General features: G+C 34.2%; 1 protein-coding gene across 2 annotated transcripts in view; it reads left to right on the top strand.

Moving 5' to 3' along the window:
- Positions 1-4,363: 4,363 nt before the first annotated feature.
- Positions 4,364-25,493, top strand: part of LOC149800114 (inactive tyrosine-protein kinase RYK-like) — a 221,241-nt gene continuing 200,111 nt past the window's right edge. For both annotated transcript variants that reach the window (XM_089959709.1, XM_089959708.1), the window contains exon 1: positions 4,364-4,555. In XM_089959709.1, coding sequence (XP_089815835.1) covers positions 4,420-4,555 — 136 coding nt within the window. In that variant the 5' untranslated portion in view covers positions 4,364-4,419. The remainder of the gene's footprint in view (positions 4,556-25,493) is intronic.

The raw sequence follows: 25,493 nt of genomic DNA, 5'->3' as shown, positions 1-25,493 counted from the left end.
TATTATATGTATCAATGGTTTGGTATAGTTTGTGCCATAGCACTTGTTTGGTCTCATTTGGTTTTTCCATTAGGAAAGAATATTTAATTTAGTGTTTTGTCTTATTTTGTTTTATTAGGTGCTGGGGGGGGGGGGGTCCTCTTGAGCGCCTAAAAGGCATAGAACCCAATACTTCCTGTATTTTTGTTATTTTTTCATTTCTGCACATCGTTTTGAAATAGGTTGTTCCTTTAATCAGAAATTATTAAATGAATAAGGTGTCTAATATGCATTGTTTTTTCATGTTTATGAGTGCGTGTTGCTTATTTGTTTTGTTTGTTGTTTTTTGTATTCACTTTATGTCATAGCATAACATTATGCTTTAAGTTGTTTGGGTTTTTGTTTGTTTGTGCTGTAGCACTTCAAAATCAATTCGTGGTATATGGTTGTATATAAAATTCCAATAGATTAGAGGAGACAGTTATTCCTAAAAGTAAAACCACATTATCGGAGTTGTTATATCACTTTTAAAGTTATAGCGATCTATTAATTGCATATACATTGTCAGTTCATAGTTTTAAGTCGTATGTTAGCGACGAAGTTATTATACCAGAAAAATTGGTAAATGTTCCTTCGGTAGATTTATACAGAGCTATAATAAATTATTCCCTTAAGCAATTCCAAAGTAAATCCAAGTTATTTGAGTTATTAGATTAAAAATCGGATTTGGAAATAATTGGTAAGTATTGCTTTGGTCAATTGAAAGTTATAACCAACTTACTAAATTCATGCTATTTCGTTTTCTTGTCTATTTGGCTTAGCCCTTTTAATCACCATTGTTTTCTTGGTTCTGTCTGAGTCGTCTGTGTGTATCTCCGTTGCAGAGTCTGTGCTATGCGGGATATACTCCCGAAGGAGTACTAAGTAATTTTCAATTCCAAAGTCATGAAACTAGATCCATTTCTTTAGAACTTCCATTATACTTCACAAGAAGTATTTAACAATATATTTAGTAAAATCCATTGTCCTGAATCCAAGTCCTTGTTCGTTCCATGTACATTCCATTATGATTTGTTTGTTTTGTTGTTTGCAAGGTATTATTCGGAATCAAAGTCCTTGTACGTTTCAGTGTTTATCGGGGTTTTTTTTTCTTTCGATTTTCCGTTTTCCGATATCCTGAATCAGAGTAATTGTTCGTTCTATGTCTTTACCGGTATGATGTGTTGTTTTGTTGTTTTTTGGGGGTTGTTCTTCCTTATTAGTTGGAAAAAACTTCGTTAGAAATACTAGTGATCACTATCGTTTGTCCTGCCATTCCGGTCCTGGTTTAGCTTTTTTCTTCACTCCCGTAAAGAGGTAAGCTTCCTGACAAGACTCGTCTTAATGGATAGCTTGCACTATCTGACGTGATCCAAAACGACAGTGTCTGTTAGAAATGAAATCTACCTTAAATCCATAGGAGAGTGAGTAATAGTCAGGGTAAAATAACCGTGCATATCGTGGTTTTAATGTCTCTCGTCGCAAGTAATTTTCGACGAGATACGTGCTAGTACAGTCGCTTACCCGGAAGAAAACAATTATTCGCCCTAGGTAACGTTGTACACAACCAAAGATGGTCAAATCGTTCTAAGGCTAAACCAAGTTTTTTCTTGCCTTATTCTGTGACATCACCTGTCCCTCGTTTTATGTCATATTTTCATTTTACACTCATGTCCCATGTCCCTCATATTATGTCACATGCTCACATTACACTCGAGTCTCATGTCCCTCATCTTATGTCACATACTCACATTACACTCAAGTCCCTTGCTCTCATTTTGTCATATTCTCATTTTACACTCAAGTTTCATGTCCCTCATATTATGTCACATTCTCATTTTACACTGAAGTCCATTGGCATTATTTTATGTCAAAGTCTCGTTTTACACTCAAATCCCCATGCACTCATTTTAGGTGAAAATTCTCATTTCATACTCATGTCCCTTAGCACTCATTTGATGTCACATTTTCAATTTACACTCAAGTCTCATGTCTCTCATATTATGACACATGTTCATTTTACACTCAAGTCCGTTGGTAGTGATTTTATGTTAAATTCTCATTTTACACACAAGTCCCTTGGCACTCAATTTATGTTAAATTATCATTGTACACACAAGTCCCTTGGCACTCATTTCATGTCAAATTTTAATTTTACAACTAATCACCAAACCAACTACATACGTATACGTACAACGAATCACACGGAGAGGACAGGCTTATTCAGTTCTTATCGACTCTCATATATTATTCTTATTACCGTGCAAGCTTCGGTGGTGTGCAGTTCATTTGATTACGTTTTGTTGTGAAATATGGTAATAAGCATGTAAACAATTTTAGTTATATTGATATACAGTGAAGAAATTATTTATTTATTTTCTTCATTCTTACTTCTTTATAAATATTCTCATCCTTTTTATATTTAATTTGAAGTACTTCTAGAAATATATTTACTTTCTCCATCTACTAATAACGTAATGAATCTACTGATAGATACAATAGCGATGCCCTAAAACCATGCATGATGAAAGGTATAAATTTATATAGAGAAAAAAATCCTATTTTTCAAGAAAAGTTTTATTTATGTCAGAAGAAAGTAGTTTTTAAATTATTTCAATTCTATTAATTTCCTTTTATCTCATATATGTACTTTTGTGTACGAGACAGTGCTTATGACCCGTGTGTGTAACACAATTTTCGAGATCAAATATCAGCACACAAAAATTGTTATCGCTTTACGAACACCACACAGGGCTGGGCGGTCGTCGTGCTTAGAAACACGTGTATCTAAGTCTGATTAAGTTTCTGTGTGTGGTATTTTTTACTTTCTTTACGATGAAATTACGATGGTAAAAATTGCGATTGATGATGCATAGTAAATAAGTACCAATATTCTGGTTTTCTATTTTTTGACCTAAATATTATATTAGTTTATGGTTCTATGGATTTAATCCTTAGCTAGAGTGACCTAGAAAAAATATATATGTTAATTTCATCAGTTTAGAATCTCAGATAATCATATCACCATAAAAGCATATGTTTTCGAAGTTCACCTTGTCAGGCGTTAGTATTGATTACAAACGCATTTATGAGTTATTTTTTCTTTATTTTTGGATATTTAATTTTATTATTACGGTGGCCCTGCACATAGAATTTGCATAATACCCATACTATTATGAACACAGTTAGTAATTAGTACCACAGACTTCAATGGATAGTCGTCATAAGACGTGGTAAATCACATGCTCACTATCCACTGATGAGCATAGTACAAAATCTTCGTTATTTTCGTTTGAATTACCTCCCTTCTACGACATGAGCGTTTTTATATATTTTGGGGGGTGTTACTTTATAAATTTTGTTTTAAACGCACCTTGTTCGGTTGTATTAGATGAATATCTGTGAAACTTGGTACATAGCATAGGCATCATCTGAAGATACACATATCGACAAATTATCTTGCTCACTGTGTTTGTTGGAGTTTACTGGCCATTTTTAATATAGCTGGATGCAAGTGAAGAGAGGAGAAGAGATATTGTTTATCATCCAACGAAAGGATATAAAAGGATATGACAGTGACAACTAAATTGCTATTTATCTGATTAAAAAATATGTTAACATTGGAAATGTGCATACTCTCTGTCTCTCTCTCATCTACCCATCATTTACAATTTCCACACGTAGATAAATTTGATTATTAGAATAATAATGTAACAATCTTTTGAAAGTACTTACTATCAGCGGATTGCTATGAAATTCATGCATATTTTTTTTTTATCAAACAAGACGACATTCATGTTAATAAATCATTTTAAGAAGAGTTGCTGCAATTTAATGACTATTCTCATCTCCATTATGGGGTAATGGTAGGATGAGGGAGAGTCATGGATATATTTAAGTCAGCGGCTCACCATTTCTTTGGTTTACTCCTTTTGTCTCCATTCTTGTATATGAAAGTGTGTTTACTCTTTTCCTTCTGATGGCCATGTGGAAAATCAACATCAGCTAAGTATGCAAACATTATTAAATAATGATATTATTATTATTATTATTATTATTATTATTATTATTATTAATTCCTTCCTGAGACACGTATTTATACAGTTCTTTTACTGAGCACATACTATTAGAGGCTCAGAGATGTTTATTTTATTCTTTTTCTCAAAAAATTCGATTTATTTTTGTAGATTGAAGAATGATTCAAAGGCGCCAGTTTTTAATAGATGATCTAAAACGAAATCCACAGACTTCCTCTCCGATACACAGCAAAACTTGGTAATCTCAAGCCTTCAGTTACACGCATGCGCTATTTCAAGATTCTTCCGATTGGAAGATATCACGCACAACAACACAGAGGGATTGAAAAGAAGAAAATGTCAATGTAGGACGATCTGTGTCTGTATGTACTGCAGAGCTCTGTGGAAAATGGGGCCGGTATATCAACTATTTGGGCTTGTGACCCTCTTTGGAATTATTGCCAGTGCTTATGGGAATTTGAATTTGTACATGGATGCTAATGAAACCTTCAGATTACTGGGTAAGTTGCAATTTCTTATTTGAACCGTCTGCTCTCTCTCTCCATGCTCTCTTGGCCGTTTTGACAGTTCGTCAGTTGCTGTTGTTGAGTGTAGAAGAGGGCATATTCTTGCCTCCATTTGAGGGTAGTGGTCGTACTGTATTCTTCTGTACTCCTTTTGAAGTAAAATGTACTCACATTAATGATTAGTTATGCCTTGGACATTTTAAGGCACAAATGGGGCTGTTTAATGTTGGCTAGTAATGTTGTGTATTGGGTACAGGTTACATATCGGCCGCAATGTGATATTTTGAAGATAAACTCATTTGGAAGAGTAGTTGTATCATATACACACGAATACACAATCTTACCAAGGTGATAAAATAGCACCGACATATACTTGTAAGGCTGTGCATATCTCTCCCTCCCTCCCTCTCTCTCTCTCATAGTATACAAACCCTTGAATCCTCGAACATAATTGGTTCTCCTTGACCCTCTTGGAAGAGCTTTAGATCAATAAACATTTCTTCAAAACTTTGTTTTTGTTTTGTATTCAAATGGTGCTATCAGAAAGAAGAAAACAAATGTATTTTGGGAAAATATTTATATAATCGATTGTTTACAATACTTTGAATTACAATATTTTAGAGTAATTAAATTTTAAGTGCATCTCAAAATGTATCAACATAAATTTTAGGGGGATTGAAAATAAAACATTTTCAAATTTTTCCTTAATATATGTTCTCAGTCATGAAAATAAACTTTTGACTCCCACATACATAATAAAATATATTCATTTCCAACATGTATAACCCAGTAAGGGGCTAATGCCAGAGGGACAGTGTTAATGGGCATTGTCTTTGTTTGCTGGCATGAAAATATATACGTGATCTCAGTGTCTTTTAGCATAACCTTAACCATATTAGTCAAATGATCTGCAATAAGGAATGTTAAATTGTGCTCTGTGACAAAATTTGCAAACAAAGTCTTTGCAAATGCTACTTTATTCACTTTTGATTAAATTTTAAACAAGACTTTCAGAGTGCAGTCCTGTATGCATATGTCTGGTGATATAATATCTTCCTCCATATACCATCTTAAAATCCACTTGCATGAAACACTATTCGCTAGCACACACATAAATTCTGACTTTTATGCATTGGTGAATTTCTTGTAGTATTTCATAGCACGTGTTTTTGTAGGATGGGAAGAAAGTGTACATTTTGGCATTTTGACCTGAATTGTCCCCGCCCTCATGATATTCCTCCATAAAAGATCAAAATACATGTGTTTCACCAGAATTTGGTTAGTCTCTACTTTTTATCTCATCTTTGCCAAAGATTGTCAAATTTTTAATCAGAGACTCAAAAACCATCATTGACCACTTTTGATTCCTTTATTTTAGCACCTAAAAAATGAATCCTGCCTATGGCTTTAAATATTTCAATAGCAGGGTAATCAATTTACAGCTTGTTGTGTATATTTTAGTGGTTGTTAAAACAATTCTTGATCTGACTACTTGTCACTATCATTGCACCAGTTATGGTACTAGTGGAATTGTTCTGGTCCCCAATAGACTGGTTCTGGCTGGATTCTATAATGTGTGGATAGAACATATAAAAATGTTTTTGTTTAAATTTTCGAATGTAGAAAAATCTTTTAATTTTGAAATGCAGCAGATTTCAGCAATAAAATAACATGTTTTTGTCCTGCTGGTGGTAGAATCATGTGTACACTATAGGGGTGCAAAAGTTTAGTGAATTAGTGATGGGCTAGCGTTTCCATTGATGATGGTACTTTACCATACCAAGTCAAAAGTAGTATATAATTGCATGCTATGCTCTCTACAGAAAGTGACATAATCTCATTTTATTGCAGTTCAGGATATTTTAATATCAAATTAAAAAAAACATTTGCTGTCAAAATTGAGAGATGTCCAAATAAAGCTATTGATAACATCAATCAGATCATTTCTTTAAAGTAAGATCCACAAGTCCATCTGTTCGCCTGTTGCTATTATATCCCTAACTCATTAACCCTTGGAGGGTTTTGTTGGTTTTTGCTTGAAATGCAAGTAGGAAACACATTTTGTGGGCTAATTCTGAATACATCCTAATACATCAACTTCCAAGTGATTTCCTATAAACCTAGTGCCAAGTTGTGTTAGAAACATCATTTTTCATTGGTTCTTTTTCTTTTGCCAAATGGACCCATCATTTTCGTATTGAGACCACTCTTTATTCCAAATGCCCATCGTATCCTACATTTTACAAAGACTCGTCTGTCTGTGTGCAGTTCAGACCAGTCTGCCTTACATAGAGGCCAAAGAGTCTAAAATCCAGACACAAAATTGGATTCCGACCACTGTTGAATTTTGGATGGAAAAAAATTAGGTCCAAAAATTAGGTTTTACCCTCTGTATTTTGTAGTATAACTAGAACTTCCAGATTATTTGGTATCATTGTAAAGCTACATCTGTCTACCCTTCTATAATGCCACTTTGATGACCTTGATGCTGCAGAGCTGGGCAGTAGGCTACTACATCCTGCCAAAGGTTAATGAGTTAATATAACATGGTGCTTATGGTGGATGCTAATGGCTGTCCCTGTACACAAACTTTTAGAACTGGCCAACTGGGTAGATGTTCACATTTCTATCATACATTATAGTTTTATTACATGCTTTTAGTGAACATGAAGTTGTAATGAAAATTAGTTTGCTCAGTAAATTCACTAGAACTGAATGCTTACTATAGTTTTGTGATTTTTCAGTAATGTTTTATTAATATTATTGTTACTTTAGGTGATATGTTGATATTACTGGTACTTTTGGAAGTGTTGTATTGATATTATTGATACTTTCTGGTCAAAGCAATAAGCATGATTGACTGTCAAACCATATCCATTTTTTGTTGCCACCCCCTCTATTGTAGAAAAAAATAACGAAACAATTTCCAGAATGGATTTATGCTTCTAACTGAGACATATTTGCCCAGTAATCAATGCATATAGTCTATCTATCTATCTATATATAAATATATATATATATATATATATATATATATATATATATATATATATATATATATATATATATATATATATATATATATATATACTAAACACTACCTACCTACCCTAATTTTAAAACCAGTGCAATAGGAAATTCACATATTGTTTTTTTTTTGTGGCCTATGTCAATTTTTATATTAATGGACTCTTGTTAATGTTATATTAATGTTATTGATACTCTTCATAATGCATTTTTGATATTAATGGGACTTTTTCTAATTCTTTATTGATATTGCATGTAGTTTTACTCCTGGCAGTTCTTGGTGAGACTGTTTTCACTGTAATATTTATTTATTGTAACATGATTAGAACATTTGTTTCATCTTTATCTTTAATGTAACATTAATTAAAAATATATCTTAATAGTTCCACAACCGTATTTCAATGCCAGCAGGAAACTAATTGAAAATAATTTAAAGACTAACTTTAATTATTTTGTGTCTTAGTAGGATCTGTTGTGTGTTTGAATATACAGAGCTGTGTAGGAATTTAATAAATTGGTTACTTTACTACTTGGTTTGGAACTAGTTGCAAGTTTTTAAAAAAGTTCAGTGGTGCATTTAGTGAACACCATAAAACACAAACTTATGACACCAGACTGAGTCTAAATTATTTTGCCTTTGAGAATGCTTTAAACAAATAGCGACAAAAACTAATTTAGGCTATGTTCGATTATATGGTTCTTTGTAGGTAAATGTAAGTGTTTTCACAGTAATCAAGAAATTTAAATTCAAAGAGGCATCTTTAACATCTGGAACTTGCCCTGTTTGTAAAGTTTATGTTGATTGATTGCACCATAAAAAACATGGACTGTCACCGCCACTGTTTACAGCAGGAACAGTATGCTGATATCTCTGGTTTAATTGCCTAAAATTAAATTGTTGTGTGTAATTTGAATTAATTTAAACATATTTAAGCATGTTTTGGTCAGTGTCATTTGAGAATAGGCTGCCTATAAAGAACACTGAACCAGGGGTTCAATTTGATGGCCCATGGCTGATTGTCAAAATAATTGGCACATACTTTGCACATCTTTGTTATAAATTCAGCCAGTTACTCCTGATGTGCCTTATGTTGATGAACTATTAACTTGAGAGACTGCAGGATTAGGGGACCCTGCTAGTTGCCAGTGAACTTATATTTAATATAGTAATAAATGATAAGCATTCATGCCACATACATATACATTACAAATACTAGTCTTCATGAGATGATTCACTAATATGTTAATGATTTGTTTTTTTTTTGTGTGCAGAAAATGTTCCAGATTGTTAAACCAAAGTTATAATGTCCCATTGAGGTTGTCTAAATAGACATTTCTCTTTTCACCATCAAAACTAAATAAAATGAACTTTTTGATAGAAATTTGAGGGTAATAAAGTCGGCAAAAATGCATGCTGCAACAACAGTAAAAATCCACATTTTTATGTGACTTTCTAATGATAAAGACAGTGCAATGAATTTGAAGAGCTTATTATGTGTTTGCTTAGCAACCTAATTTAGTATGTAAATTAGAGAAACTTTTGGACTTCTGTACATTTTGGACTGATGATTAATGTTTTACTGGTAGTTCATCATGAACCACCCAGTCACATTATCCTGACACCAGGCTGACCAGTCCTAACACTAACCTCTTAATGCTGAGTGCCAAGCGAGGTAGCTGTTAATACCATTTTTGTAAGTCTTTGGTGTGACTTTGCCGGGGATCGAACCCACGACCTACTGCATCTGAGGAGGATGCTCTAACCTTAGGCCACCGGAGCGGTCTTATAATATTGTAGTTGGAACTCTAGACTGAACCCTGCTGAACTAACTCAGTAAGGTTATGATATGGTTGTTGGAATTCTATGTTTAACCTGAAATTTTGTGAGCTGAAAATGCTTTTAATCTGTCTTTAATATGGGAAGATGAACATTATGTAGTGCCTGACGCTGGTTAATATTCATCACCATGCAGAAAAATAGTAAAATAAAGTATTTTCTTTTCATGTTCAGAGTGTATACAAGAACTGAAAAATTCAGGTTTGATTTGGTGTTTTATGACACAGCGAGACAGATAGGTGTTTTAGTACAAATAGGCATAAAGTGTTTTGTCCAAGGACACACCATGCTAGCTGACCCAGGCTGATCTAATGGTACCATTCTTATTGTTCTTACTGATTTGGTTCTGAGTCTAGCTTAGAACTACTACAGTTTTTGCTCCATTATTTTGTCTTTTATCATGAGCAGGAGTGCACAACCCCAAGCCAGCAGGGGGAAGATAACCCAAACCAAAAAAAAGATATTTTATTGGAGTCATTAGAGAAAAAAATACCATCTAACATTTTTTATATTAGATGAGAAATATTGTCATCATATAAAAATGAATACGAGAATGAGTTTGCTTTATGGTCATTTTCTAAAGAGTGAGAGAGATGATGCTCTTGTAATGAATTTAAGTTTTAATTTCTTTGTTTTTTATACTTCATGATTTGATTTGCTTCTTTTGCATAAATATGCATGCAGTACCACTTTAGCACTAATTGAAGTGTCTGTCTGATATCATTTGACACCCAGTGCTGATAAGTGAATCTTTTATGTACATTATCATTATGAGCGTGCTTTGTAATGAAGTATAATTGACAGACTTGTGATAAGGACTTTTATTTTAGTTTTAATTAGAGATGTTGTGTAATGCACTTAAAATCTTAACTGATATGTCATTTTTTATTTTGCACCAAAGCAAAATTTGTCTAGAAGAAGTAATTAAAGTTCTTTTATTCATGTTTATATGCAAATTTTGATTAAAATTAAATTAATTCTGATACTTAATAAAAAAATTGATGAATTTTGCTCATGAAGATGACAAAAATTGAAACAGAACTGTTATATGCACAATTATGTTAATATAATGGGGTTACATATTAACTGTATTCTTTGGTTCAGAATTAGGAGACATTTGGCACTAATTAATTTTGAGGAAGACAATACTTTGAAGGCAGACAGTATTATTAAAGGGCAATTGAAACTAATGTAAATTGCACCAGTGTTGAGGAATAAAATAATAGAACTGTAGAATAGCTTTTGTTTGGCAACATGAACTTATTCAGAGATATATGCCAATAAAACAGTCTAATGTAAAGATATTAAATATTACAGTTATAAAATAATAATTTTAAGAGAGAAATAAAAATGTTATGAGAAACAGAGTGCAGCTAAGTTCCTGGGAACAATAGAATTTAAGGGACTTAACTGTGTTGCAGATCATAAATCATAAAGGATCACCTGTCATGTGAAGTGTGGACTACAATCAACATAATGATCCCTCCTGTTGTTTCTGCACTCCTAATGGTAGCCAAGTGCCCCCAATTGACCTTTTTACTGACCTGATCATTTATGGCCCTAAAATAAAATACTTTATGCTTCCAAAGTAAATAGGGATGTTGTTTGATGAATCAGAATAATGGCTTTACAAGTAGGAAAGTCTGGAGTCAAAATGCTTTGGCCAGTGATTGTAAAATGCTGTTTTAGATGGGCCAAGCATTTGAATAGTCTGCAGCTAAGGTAATAATGGTTTGGTTGGTTTGGTTTGTTGGAATTTGACATAATACTAGGTTGTTATAATGTGGAGACAGTGGAGTAAAGTGCCTTGCTTTTGGACAGACCAAAGTGCTGACCATGGTTAACCCAGTGATAGGATTTGAACCTGAACTCTTATCAGTTTGAAGTCTATAATGCTAATCACATTGGTTCCCATTATAGATAGTTCCCGAATGATGTCATCAGCTGCCATATTTGTGATCAGCGGTCAGATTTACTGTTGACTTTATATGGTGTTTGTAAGTTGAAATAAATTCATTGAATCTCAAGACACTTTTATGAAAATTACGTAAATAAACAGAACATTTGACTTTCCTTCAGTGTGCCTTGTTAAAAACAGTAAATTTTGGTGATCACATATATGGGCGGAATGTCGTCTGCATGTGACCTGATCGGGAAGCATCTATAAGGTTTATACAGTGTTCATTAGAATGCTGACACTTCCATTGCAACATTCTTTGTTGTTTATCATAATTTATAAAACTGATATAAAAAAGGCCCAGGTTATAAAACTGGTTAGATTCAACTGTTCATATTTAAGAGCATGGGTCTATAGTCCAGGGATCCTGCTAGTTCAGTTGAATCTCCTAACAAACTGCATAGAACCAGGTTTGCTGTCACATTATGTGATGACAGATCTGCATAGAACCAGGTCTGCTGTCACATTATGTGATGACAGATCTGCATAGAACCAGGTCTGCTGTCACATTATGTGATGACAGATCTGCATAGAACCAGGTCTGCTGACACATTATGTGATGACATATCTGCATAGAACCAGGTCTAATGTCACATTATATGATGACAGATCTGCATAGAACCAGGTCTGCTGTCACATTATCTGATGACAGATCTGCATAGAACCAGGTCTGTTGTCACATTATGTGATGACAAATATTCATCTATGTGGTTTGCACTTGACTTTTAAGCAAGTATACTGGCTTGCATCGAAGATCTGCCAAAAGCTTGTTGTCCTCATATACTCCTTCCAGAATATTAAAGTAAAGAATATTACACAGCTGAGAAGTGGCTTATTTGTTAATTTATACACTCTTCATGGAATTCTAGGTTTGGCTTTTAAAGCCAGGTATGAATAATTAAAGAAATTGCAGGTAAGCTGTGATTGAAAGGGACATGAAGGAGTAGGGTTTCTTTTTAATTCCTGTAAAAAGTTACCATCTCTTAGAAATTCATAAAATTCTATGCTGGACTCCACAGCGTTTGATTTTATTGTGTAAAAGTTGCTATAGTAGGATATGGTAGGACCATAATCAAAAAAGGGGACACTAGAGAACTCTCCCTAGTTGCCCATTTCTGAATGGATGATTCATAAGCAGGTTGCCTTATTCTTTTGGTTAGCACAAATAATTTTCCATTTATCTGTTAAAGTCCCATGATGTATATATGAATGACAATTGTCTTTACATCTCCTTTTTTTTAGTTTTGTTAGAAATATTCTTGAATGATTAGTAGTGGGCCTCAATACATGAAAACAGTCACATCTATTGGGAACACAGTTTTCAAGAGAATATTAGGTACATTAGGAATTCAGCAGGATGATTTAAATGTTTTTAGTAGGGACTTGGCCCTTTGTTTTTTTCTTCCCCCATGGATAGGAGATTGGAACACTAAAACCAGTCTGGTTAGGCCCACCCTCCTTTTGCCAACAAAAAGCCAAGAGAGGTGGTCTCTAAGCACAGAAGATGGGTAAATTACAGATGTGGTCTATCATGACAGATGGTGTTCCAAGATACTAAATGTCTTTCTTGTCAGCAAGGTGTTCTCTTTAAGTACTATGCAGAAAAAAAATTGAAACATTGAAGCCTTGTATAGATACCATATATACTTCCTTATAGGTTTGGTCCAACTGTGAGCAACATAGACCCTGATCCATATCACATAATGCACTGGCAGATCAAGTTCTCTGTTGTTGTTTTTTGTTCTTCTGATTATTCCTAACAAACGGTGTAGACCAAGATGTGCCATTGGGTCTGTACATTTTGTGGTTGGGCTTGTCTTGTAAGCTTGTATATAAGGTACATTTGGCATTGAAGGGGCAAATATTAATTTATCACCATGTTGTTAACTGTCCCATGTTTTGCTGCCATGATGTATGTCAGGGCTTGTTGTAGTGTTTTCATTGGGGGAGGTTATCAGTGTTTCCCCTTGTAATAAATTAGATCCAGTCACCTGACCAGAGAAGAATTAGAAGGCAGGCCTGCAGGGTATTCAATAAGACATCAAATACTTAAGACTGGTAACATTGGGAATCATTATACAACACTTTATTTCACACATATCTAGAGTTGGACTAACTACTTTCATATCTACCATGTCAGTTGAAAAATTGATTGCTTGACACATTTGTAATTAATCTAGAGTTCTGGAACTTCGTGAGATTTCCGCATTTGATAGGAACTTTTCTAATGTAATTTTACTTGCCAGCCCCATAACTTTCCATGTAACTACCTTCTTATTCAGTGTATGATATAATACACTATCTGCATTTCTTTTAATACTGTTCACAGCTGTGAAATTTCAATTTGTAAACCATTATGGTAAACCTATGTTTGCTTTGTGTTATGGGATAAACATTCTTTCAAAAATAGAAAACTATTCAATTTGTTTGCACCCACTATGTATTCCATATTCAAAGTTTGCGCAAGTTTTGAAATAGATTTCTCTCTGAACAATCAATATTCTCCGGTGGATTTATTTGTTGAGATCAAAATTGTATTGAAGGAAAATAAAATTTGGTCACAGAATTGACCCTTATCCAATGAATTCACAATGGGCAACAAACTCTTCAGAAACATATTGTTACTGTCATATGAATAGTGCTTTATGGTTTAATCTTTAACGTACCAGAAGCCCTGTGCAATGAAAACAGGGATTAAATGCCACCCTGTTGAGTATGCTAAATGAAATTGATTGAACGGAATGTAATTTATAATGAGAGTGTTGTATATTGTCATACTACTTTGACTCCTTGCAACAGATCAGAAATTATGGGCAACTAAACTAGTACCTACATTGTATTGACCAGGTGAATTACCTATTAGTGAAGTCATGTACTACATCTACCTGTGCAAAATAGCATCTCTACCCCCCCCCCCCCCCCCGAAAACTAGGGATGGTAGATTTGCCATTATATTATGTACAACCACACCATAGTCAATTTACTTTGCTACACATCATTAAGGAACTTTACCTATGAAATGTTGGAGTGTTTTAAAACTTTAAGTAAGGGTGGACAATGCCATAATGTTTGTATTGCAATATGTTATGATAAAGGAGAATGTATTGCATTATGTATCATAACATATTGGGAAAATCTGTTGAAAGTTCAAAATAATATCCAAGTGTGAGCAAGAAGTCAACTTTCATGTAACTAATTCCTTTCAAATCTTTTTAGGAGAACAGTGATTGGGAAACATCCATACATTTGGACAAATCTGAACTGCACGGAATAGATTACTGTCTAATTTGCATCTTGTCATTTCTGGTTGCATTGGCTGCTGTGAAGAGATGATATTGGCAAATGTGTGAAGTCATTTTCCACCTGAGAACTTTACCTTGATATCAAGGTTCCAACAGATGGCAGTTTTGTGAAATAATTATACACTCACATCTTTTGTTGATAATTTAAGCCAAAATGCTACCAGAATGTGTGATTTTGCCTTTTTGTTCCATGTCAGCTCATACAAGATTTCAGCTCCATGTCCACCTGGTTGGATGTAATGTGCAGTGCACCATTTTTCTTGGCAGACATGTTTCAGAAATATCCATTCAGGTTTTAGAACAGACATTGAAAGACACAAAAACCAAAATGAATCAAATTAAGGCTCAAGCATAAGTATTAGTTGTATGCTTTTACAGAGACTGCATGCAAAACAAGTTAATTGATGTATCACAGTGTACCAAAATGGTGTTTAAACTGCACGCCCTTAATTATTACATTACTTGGAGTTTAGTCAATTCAAAGTCTCTGAAAAATTTCTAGGTTCATGTGTGCATTTTGTCTGTGCTTTTATTAGTTGAATATGTACTGTATGGGACATTATGCAGAAAATCCTTGGAAAAAATACTATATCACATACATTTTGTCCATAAAATAATAGTGGAAGGAACATTACAAATTGATCAAAGTTGCAGTGTTTGAAGCTCATTGACTCCTATTATCAAATACACAGAAGTCTGTATTGGTGAGGGAATATTTTAGTACAATAGTTATTTGAATCAGAAAAATGGCATGGCAGATTTATGGCAGGATGTAAATAGCTAATAATTTCTCAAGGTCACTTTGCCATCCTCATACAGAGGAATTGCTGCATTTATTAAAAATATTTAAGCGTTTTCATTGCTTAACAAGAGGCAGAGGTTACAATCATGTGGATATCATTTTGCATCCAGTCTCTCAGTTCATAGCACTAGTGACATCATTTTGCATCCAGTCTCTTAGTTCATAGCACTTTAAGTGACATCATGTTGCATCCAGTCTCTCAGTTCATAGCACTAGTGACATCATTTGGCATCCAGTCTCTCAGTTCATAGCACTAGTGACATCATTTTGCATCCAGTCTCTCAGTTCATAGCACTGGTGACATCATTTTGCATCCAGTCTCTCAGTTCATAGCACTAGTGACATCATTTTGCTGAAATATTGTTACGATCATATGATTTTGAGCTGCACTGTAAGCAGTGATTGAATGAAAGCAAACATCTTTCAGATGAACACTGTAGACCTTGATTGGCCAGATCATTATGCGATAAAGCAGATCTGGATTATCACTATTGACATTTAACTTAATCCTGAGTGGACAGAACAGTGGATGGACAGACGTGAATGATGCTGTCAAAGTGATCACTATGGCAAACTCTACCAATGTGTGCTCAACAATGACATCTTTTGTTCAAACACTGAAAATGGCAATGCATCATTGAGGTCATAGCCACACTAGAGAGAGATCTCTCTAGTTCAGCATTTTCTTATTTGACAATTGAGCTCCAGGTTTGATGATAAAGTAATGTAAACCTTAGTGGGTTTAATTCAACTGAGTTTTATTAATTGTGTTGTCTTTTATTGTTTGTGCAATTTTATTATCAATGTTTTTGAGTGTATGAATAATTAGAAGATGATAATATTTTTTAGCTTATCTTCGGCACAAGGATAGCCATTTATTCATTTAAAATATAATTTCAGTGTTCAGTAAAAAAAAGAGATAAAACATAAATACATAATTTAGGGAAAGAATATTTTTGAAAATGTATGGTTGTCTCTGAATAATGAGCATTGAAAATCTAGTTGCAAAGCAGATTTTTCTTATTGCCAAGTAAATTACTGCAGCTGCCACCAGGATTGCCATAATCAAAATTAAGTAATTCATGTATGTTTATCCATAGTATTGAAGCTTAAAATCCCAGTTTGCAAAGTTTTGGAAGACTCTGAATATTACATTGCACTCTGTTTATAATGTTGTTCACTGGAGCCAGAAAAGAGAACCAGTTAGCTACATATTTATGATGCTGTTAATGAAAGTCATAAAATAGAACCAATTAGTACAGGTGATTCTCAATTTGCGTCAATTTAATTTATGTGCTTTCATTTTAATGCCATTTGTAATGAAGAAATGACATTCAGTTTGCAACACTATGCTTGTTTTTATGCAATGCTGTTACCATGTGCACAGCTCATGCATGCAATTTGTTTGAAAATTATGCATAAATAATCAGTACTTAAAAACTGAGAGGTAAATTTGCCCAGTAACTTCCTTATCTTACAAGTATCCTATAGGAAAATTACTTTTGATTTTCGCTAGTTTCAATTTATGTCATAACCCTAGGAACACATCTGTAGCATGACTCAAGCATACCATGTTTATATTGCTGTCCATAGTAGTCACAGAAGAGAACCAGTTAGCTGCCTGTTTATAATACTATTCATGCTTGCCACATAAAAAGAATCAATTATCTTCCTGTTTATAATGCTGTTTATGATATCCATTAAAGTGTCCTTTGTTATAAGTGAGGGACTGTCATACTGATGGATGCACTTACACTACATTGTTAATAATTTAGTATATAAAACAAATCCCCCTCCCCTTCCCAAATAGTATTTATATGATTTGTAACCATGTTATAATTTTTTCTCTTTGCTATAGGGTTTAAGGACACATCAGGGCCATATAGTCTACATACTTGTAGTGCCAAAGAAATGTAAACTCGTAAGGCAGTATATTGAGGGACTTTGTTCTGAGGGACTGTATTAAGTACAATCTTAAATGGAATATCAATTAATTTGATTCAGAATGTGGGTTTAACTAACTTGCTAAAATGAACAAAACCATTTCCACATGCATCATCACAAGCCATGGGTGATAATCATAATCTGCTATGCTTTAAAACCTGTGGCTGCCTGTGCTGAGATTTCCTTGTTTTTCTTGAGCATGCATAAATAAAAATATGTTATCAACAACACAATTGAACAATCTCCTACACTTTAATAAAAGTATCTAGTTAATTGAAGGATGAACCACTGTGTGGAAGAGAAAGTTTGATTGGCCCATTTAGACAGCATTAATTAATGTCATGTTTGGCCACATTGGGGAGTAAAATTGACTAATGCTTATAATGATTGGTTAATCAGGTTTATACACATTCGTGATAAACAAGGAAAATCTAATCAGAGGTGGCCACAGGTGATAAAGTAATGCAATGCCTGTGTCTAGTGCTGATACTGGAACTTTAAAATGTCATGGGTTGACAACTCCAATATTCACCAACTATTCCAGCCTGTAGGATGCATTGAATGTCTCAAATTTTGATTTCATCTTCTTTCCTGACTAAAGGAGTGTCTCTGTGTGTGTGATATAATAATTTTCTTTCATGTTTGATAAACCAGGTTTCTATGACCTCATTATTTTTTATCAAGCTTAATATACAGACTACACTTATACTTGGACAACTCCTTTTTCAGGCTTAGGCAGAAGCAAAAGATGCAGGTCACTGGAGCCAACATTGTACTTTTTAAGTTTCTACTTGGTATATTTCTTGGATTCATTTTATTCAAACTTCGTAGATAGTCTGTATTTTGGCAGATTGGTTCCATCCCATTCCTGAGCTCAGAGGAAAACTTTCAAGGTCATTGGAGCTAAAATTGTCATTTTATGATCCACATAAGTTCATTTTCCAACAATATTCTACACAGTTTATATCATTGTCATAGTTGCATTACATTAGAGGAAGGGCAGCGACATATTGTTCTGTGATCAACAGATTAAAGGCAAAGGTCATTGATGTGAACTCGCATAATGATGTTAAATTTTACATTTGTAATAGCCATGGTTGTTTGAGGGAGGGGGAATCAGCCTTGCTTTTAATATAAATTTTTAATACAGAACTTGGTTAATTTACATCTAAATGTGAGTTGTATAGCTCAACAGTTTTAGTTCTCTTGGGTAGTTTGACATAGGAATTGTCCCCTGTACTTTGAGCTTTTGACAGTCCATCATTCCATGCATTGTTCAGTTGCCAGTGGATACTGTTGCCCACTGCAATTCATAATTCAGCTTGAGTTTATTCATGTCAACTTTTGATGTGAACTCAATGAAGAAACTTTATGTTGATGTAGCATCCATGCAGTTTATGGATTTTTGAGGGAATGCAGTTTATATAACAAATTGTGACCTTAGGTAAAGTATTTTACATATTTTACCTTTATGTTTTATTGTATATACCTATTACACAATTTTGACATCTTTACTTTTATATTTTATCTTCTTGTAAAGGCAAATTTAGTGTCTGTGGAAAAGTGACTGCAATCTAGTGTTGTGTATAGTAAATTTCATTAAGATCCAGGTATTCAATTAATCTGTGATTTAGTTAGTTCTTGTAACTGGTCATAATCCAGAAAAGCTTATTGGATGACGTTTTTGTTCATCATCGTTCCCATTTGCACACATTTGTTATCGCTGCTCCTCCTTAACTACTTGGCGAATTGCCATGAAACTTTACATAAACTTTTATCCTATGTTCTAGTTGGTACTGTTGTATATGAAAATGGTGATGCTCTGACATCAGTGACCAACTTGAAAATCTTGTTATTGCTACTTCTTCAGAATGGATGGTAATATCAACATGTTTTTTTAACTAAAATAATTTGTATGGTGTCTAGTTGGTTATAAATGAAAATGGCGCTGAAGAGACAGTAGCTAATTTAAAAATCTTGTTATTGCTGAAGAATATCAGAGCTGGTTTCAATACTTGGCAGTTAAAGAAGTGGTCTCATGTTGAATTTCCTCAAGGTTCTGTTTGGTCAGTAGATCACCAGTCTCTTTGAGAGGGACTCTGTGTTGTGTTTTTTTTAAAAGAGAGCTTGTGCAAAAATATTGAGTCCATAATGGATTTTGTATTTATTAATATTTTATTAACTTGAGAAAGAAAAGTATAATACGCCTTCTTTGTGGGTTTTATGATTAAATAAATGGAGATTCCTAACTAACTAAAAATGGATTGATAACTCCATGGTCTACAGAAACAAAAACAGATCCCCCAAAACTGTACATGTTACCATACAAATTAACCTCCCAACTTTTAAGTTTATTTAAAAAAATACCAGACTAATTGTTTGGGGTTTGAATTTATCAAGGTGATCTCAGTCAAATACAGCACCTTAATGCAAGTCAGCAAGTGATACAGTCTGACTCAATTCTATTATCACAAGACCTAGAACCTCTGCTTGGTGGCATACTTACAGAAGATAGACTGCTTATCCTCTTTGCAAGCAATGATCTGTATCATGAGAAAGAGATGCTCTCTTGATCAAAGCCATGGGGGTTGCTGTGGGTCAGAAAGATCATAGGTCATGGGGTATTGTATTACATGTTTGTCCTAGCACTTCAGCTGAGCCAGAGTGGAAAGGGCACAGGATAGACTAATTGTGTTTAAAAGAAAACATGAAAGCTGAACCATATTAAGTCTGTACGTTGGGGAGGATAGGTGAGGGATGGTATAAGTAGATATAAGAGTCTGAAACCAGTTTTAACAGCATTCTGTCACAATTATTGTGGCTTTTGCTTATGATTGTTTTAAGACCCATATTATACTCTATTTTATGTTCACCCATTTCCAGGCTGGCTCCCATTTTTCCATACCATTAGTTCCATGTGTCCTTTAACTAGCCATACAGCTGTACTGAGTGATTTACCCTAGACCAGGCATGTGTAACGTAAAGGCCACAGCCTTATTTTATTCGCTTATTCACATCAGTGGATGTGGCTTTAAAAAGCGCATGTCAGGCCTGCGGCTTGCAGGAAGTTGCACATACCTGCCCTGGACTACTTTGAAATTGGGCAGGATGCAGAGGTTTTAAAAACACCATTTTACATGGAAAGGCCATCCTGGTATTATTATTGGAGCTTGGTATTATATATTGTCACATTTGATGTTGGATATAGTTTAGGTATTTTTTGTGTGCTGGATAATACCCACAGTATAATAAGTCTTTACTGATATTAAATAGATGTGTATAATAGGGGAGGAAAAAAGTTATACAGTATCTGATGTGTGTATATATGTAAAAATGTGCAAAAGACAAAATTATCCATACTCATTGGAGCAGTTCTGTTGTCATCTCTTCATTTTCAGAGGTGCATAGTTCAGCACATTGTCAATCTCTTCAAAGGTATATATATATATATATATATATATATATATATATATATATATATATATATATGTACAATAGAATATATATTATTCTATATACCTTGATTTATTTCATAGAAATCCGGAATGACTGTGTAGATACATGAGAATTAATTACTTAGATCATCATGCGAGTATGTCTGCTACACACAAATGCATATAACACCGATTGAGTAACATCATTTTTGGGTGCTTAGTTGTGAGGGAATATGGGCTCATGTGTGCAGGCAAGGTGATGGGTGCCATTTCCCTGTGGACTTGGGTTCGAATCTCCATAGAGTACAAATTAAAACGTCTCTAACCTGCATGATAGTATTACTTGTATTAAAATATTAATTCTGCCTATTCTTCTATAGGAATCCAGGGATAGCACTTTCCGTCCTGTCTGGTATATATATATATATATATATATATATATATATATATAACAGAGTACAAATCCTCATTGACAATGGCCATAAAATGACGGTAAAAAATAACTGGAAAAAAGTATTTCTCATATAAATTGATGCTGGTAAATTGCTAGCCATGAGTAGGAATGGAAGGGAGAGCAGGAAGACTGTTTTGAGGGAGGCAGAGTGCAGCATCCTGCTCCTGTATTTATTTTAAGAGAAACATTTTTGGTTTAGGGTCAGACTTTATAAGTTGCACTGTTTTTAAAAGACAATCACTTCCCTTTAGACATTATAGGATTGTGTACTACTTGTAAGATTTACTAGCCTCCCAAGTTGAAGAGCTTGACAATGTGCTGAACTATGCACCTCTGAAAATGAAGATTTGACAATAGAATTGCTCCAATGAACATTTTACATGTTAATACATTTTTACAAAAATTATACTTAGTTGAAATGACAATCAAGACAGATATTTGATTCACTTTAGCAAGTCATGACAACCAAAGATGTAATTTAGGGGCCAAGTGTTTTGGAACTATTTTATTAGAATCTTAACATACATACATGTCTGTCAGGCTTAGGGATAATGCCCAAAATCAGATAGTAAATTGCAAGATAGTAGTGATGGTGAGTTTTAAGGGTGTTATGGGGTTGCAGTTGATTACTTAATGTTTGATGACAGATTAGTTTAGAAATCTCTGACAGATCTGAGACAAGTTGTGTTAAATTTTCATCAAGATGGTAATTAAGGTTCAGACTTTAATGATATAAATCCTGAAATTTGTGTTGCCATTTAAAATTTAGTTTCTTTGACAAAACACTGGCTGATTATTTTTTTACCATTCATCTGACCTGTGCCTGTGAAATCATTTCTAGATTTACTGGAGATACTGATGTAAAATTTTAATTGCTGTGAAAAGCCAGTACTGTGTTGGTGTGATGGGAAGCTCCAGTTTGGGATTTTCCCTGTTCATAGTTTTAATTAGGGCTGAAGACTGCTTTAGCTTTGCAGCAATTTATGTCAAATAGAAACATTTGCTTTGCCCTCAGCTCTTAAATGGGTCCCTTGTGCTAGTATTAATGCTGTGCCACACATTCAAACATAATCACTAAATCTTTCTTGTGAAATTCTTATTATCAGAGCTTACTGTACAGTAATTCATGCTGTCAGCTTTAATACAGTTAAAACTTTATTTTATGTTGATTGTTGCTTGTTCTCATAGCTATGGCTTTCCTGGGTGATCAGCATAAGGGATTTTTCTTAGGATTTTAGCAGTTACAGTCCCCTCAAAAATCCATATGCTTTTTACGTAGAACATTTGAAAACAAATGAGACTCCAGAGCTTATGTTCATTTTTGGTAGTCAGGGAACACTTTCTATACATTCCCTTGCCCATCAGACTATGGCACAAAATCTTTTTGGGGCAAGTAGAATTTTATAAAAGTCCAATATTTTTCATAAGAAAACAACAAAAATTTTGGCCTGTAGATCTTACAGCTTGGAGCTTGAATTTGAGATTGAGTTCCCAAAATTAGCCATTTAAAAATGGCCTTTTAGAAGTAAGGTCACTTCTGATTGGTTGAAGCAAAATAACAATCATAAAGGTTTTATGATTTTTAGGCCAGATATTTGCATGGTGTGGTTTATGAGGTGAAGGTAACTGGAGAACAAGAACATGAAAGTTAGAACTGGACTTTATGTGGATGGTCATTAATTTTTTTATGTGCTGGAAATGGGAAAGAAACTTTTAACTGCAGGGGGAGTAATTATTACAATAACCAGTGTGCATATCTCTGCAGACAGACACTAATTGTTTGTATATTGCTTGAGAACAGTAATTTCTGATGTAAAATAAAAGCAGATTGGTCTGGCCGATGAATCATATATGTCACTGCAGTGACTTGGACATGACCATGGGTAATTTGTATGTGCTGATCATCTCAGTTAAAGAGGGGGTGGTTTTGCATAAATTTAATTGAGTCATAAATTATGAGATCAACTTGCACTGTAGTTTTATTTAACTGTTTATCTTTTAAAATAAAGACATTATTATACAATCAATCTAGTCTTGAGTGACCATTGATTGGAAGTGAGAAAAGTGGTCTCAGAATACAGGTTATTGCTTAACAGAGGTTTCTTTCACCAGTCAGAGCTTCACAGGACCTTAAACAAGTGGATGTTTAAAATGGACGATTGATTAATGCAGGTGACCACTGTGGCAGGTTTATCTATAAACTTAAAGGGTGTAAAAAGATGAACATATAATTTTTATGGTACTGGCTTTGGTTCCTGGGTCTGTTTGTACCCAAATGAACCTAGCTCCAGGGCTATATCATGCAGGCAGTTGAGATTCTCACCTTGTAAGCTTATATACATTTTCTGGCCATGAAAAGAACAATTTTTAAGTACAACTGACTTTGGTCCTAGTGTCAGTCTCTAACCTTAAGGACTGTATCCTAACTTGGAAAGTATTGAGGTCCCCACCATAGACTGTGTATATATGTATATATGAAAAGATGAACTCAGTTATGCAGCTAAAATCGGCCCTAATGAATATTCTTACCAATCTTGACCTAGCAGCACATATTTTGGGGGTAGTGGGAAAAAAACACAGGAACATGGGGACATCTACATTACAAACAATGCAGTTTTTATTAACTCTGCTAGGCATAGATAGGCATATCAGCAGGGGATTTTCACTTTAAGATTACTTCTGATGTCTAGTTGGTCCTGTTTGAAAATGATGCCAGTGTGATGGCCAATATGGCCACTAGAGCAGCCAGCTTGAAAATCTTGTCACTAGCAGATGCTAGGCGTGAATGGAAAATCATATTGACTTCTTATGATGTTTACTTGGTCCAGAATGAAAATGACACTGATCTGATAGTCAGTCATGGCCACCACAGCAGCCATTTTGAAAATCTTGTTCTTACATGTATGGACCATGATTTGCTAGCACATTATGCAACAGCAGATCGGGGTCTGTACTGTTGGCAGTACAGTCTATGTTGTCTGTTCTACCCGTTACCTGTAACAAACTGCACAGACCCAGATCTGCTGTTGCATTATACAGTGTCACATGTGGATATGTGCAATTTGTTAGGAGTAATGATAGAACAGATATCATAGACCATGATCTTCCACTGCATTGTTTAATAGTAGTTCAGGGTCTCTGTTTTTTCCATTTGGACCTGACTTTTGCATGAGTGTATTCATTATATTAGGTCACCTTATATTTTGGGGGTACTATATACATGTATTACTATTAAATAATGAAATGGGATCCATTACCATTCTGGAGTCGCTTTGTGTTGGGTCACTGGTTAGCATGCCAGACTCAAAACTGAACGGGTGTTGGTTCAGACTATGGTTCTTGATTCCGGCATCTGCAAGGATTTATTGTTGCCCATTTAAGGCTGAGTTCTGGAGCATTTTCTCCATCCCACAGACTACCAGTCTACTACATCTTAGCCATCAGTTTTCATGGGACATAAAAATAAACTCTTAATCAGCCAATGATTTGGGATTTTAACAGTCATCCATCAGACCAAGTGTATATATTCAGTTCATGTTAGACTTTACAGCAAGAGAGTGAAAATTTAGTGGCAGTTAATTATTTATGTTACAAGGGCCTGAATATGTATGCTTCCATGATAAGTGTTTGGTTTTTGTGTATTTAACAGATCCATATTTATTTTATTAGATAGCTCTTGCTCAAAGGTCTGATTATTGTCTGGAGTGTTCTTCTTCTTGATATATAATTAAGGAGAACACATTTCTTGAAATGTTACTGTGCGTTTTATTGGTTATTAAGGATGAGTGTGTCTGGAGAGGTTTGTTGAAGTCTGTTTTTTTTTGTGATATTAGAGTAACATCATGCCTTATTTTAATATTGGTGCTGTTTTTCAGTAGACAAGAGTGCTTAGAGCCCATGATTTGGCACAATAGCCCTGAGGAGGCTTGAGAGTTCACATGAAATTAGTCTTGTCTGGGTACTTCAGAATCATTAGTTATGCAAGTACTTGAGTTCATTTGACAGCACTGAAAATGTGCAAATATTCAGAGCAAATATTATTAGACTGATTCTGAAATGTTGATAATTCAGAATTTATTCAGAATAAAGTATTTAAAAATCGGCATTTGTTATAATTTTTTAGGCTGTTTTAAGATGTCTATGTTAACATGATCAGGTTAATTTATTGGAAAAGT

The sequence above is a fragment of the Sinohyriopsis cumingii genome, chromosome 5 (genome assembly GCF_028554795.1).
Source record: "Sinohyriopsis cumingii isolate HCF-2022 chromosome 5, ASM2855479v2, whole genome shotgun sequence".
NCBI classification, from domain to species: Eukaryota; Metazoa; Mollusca; class Bivalvia; order Unionida; family Unionidae; genus Sinohyriopsis; species Sinohyriopsis cumingii.
Note: the sequence above shows the minus strand (reverse complement) of the source record. Positions and strands in the feature narration are given on the sequence as shown.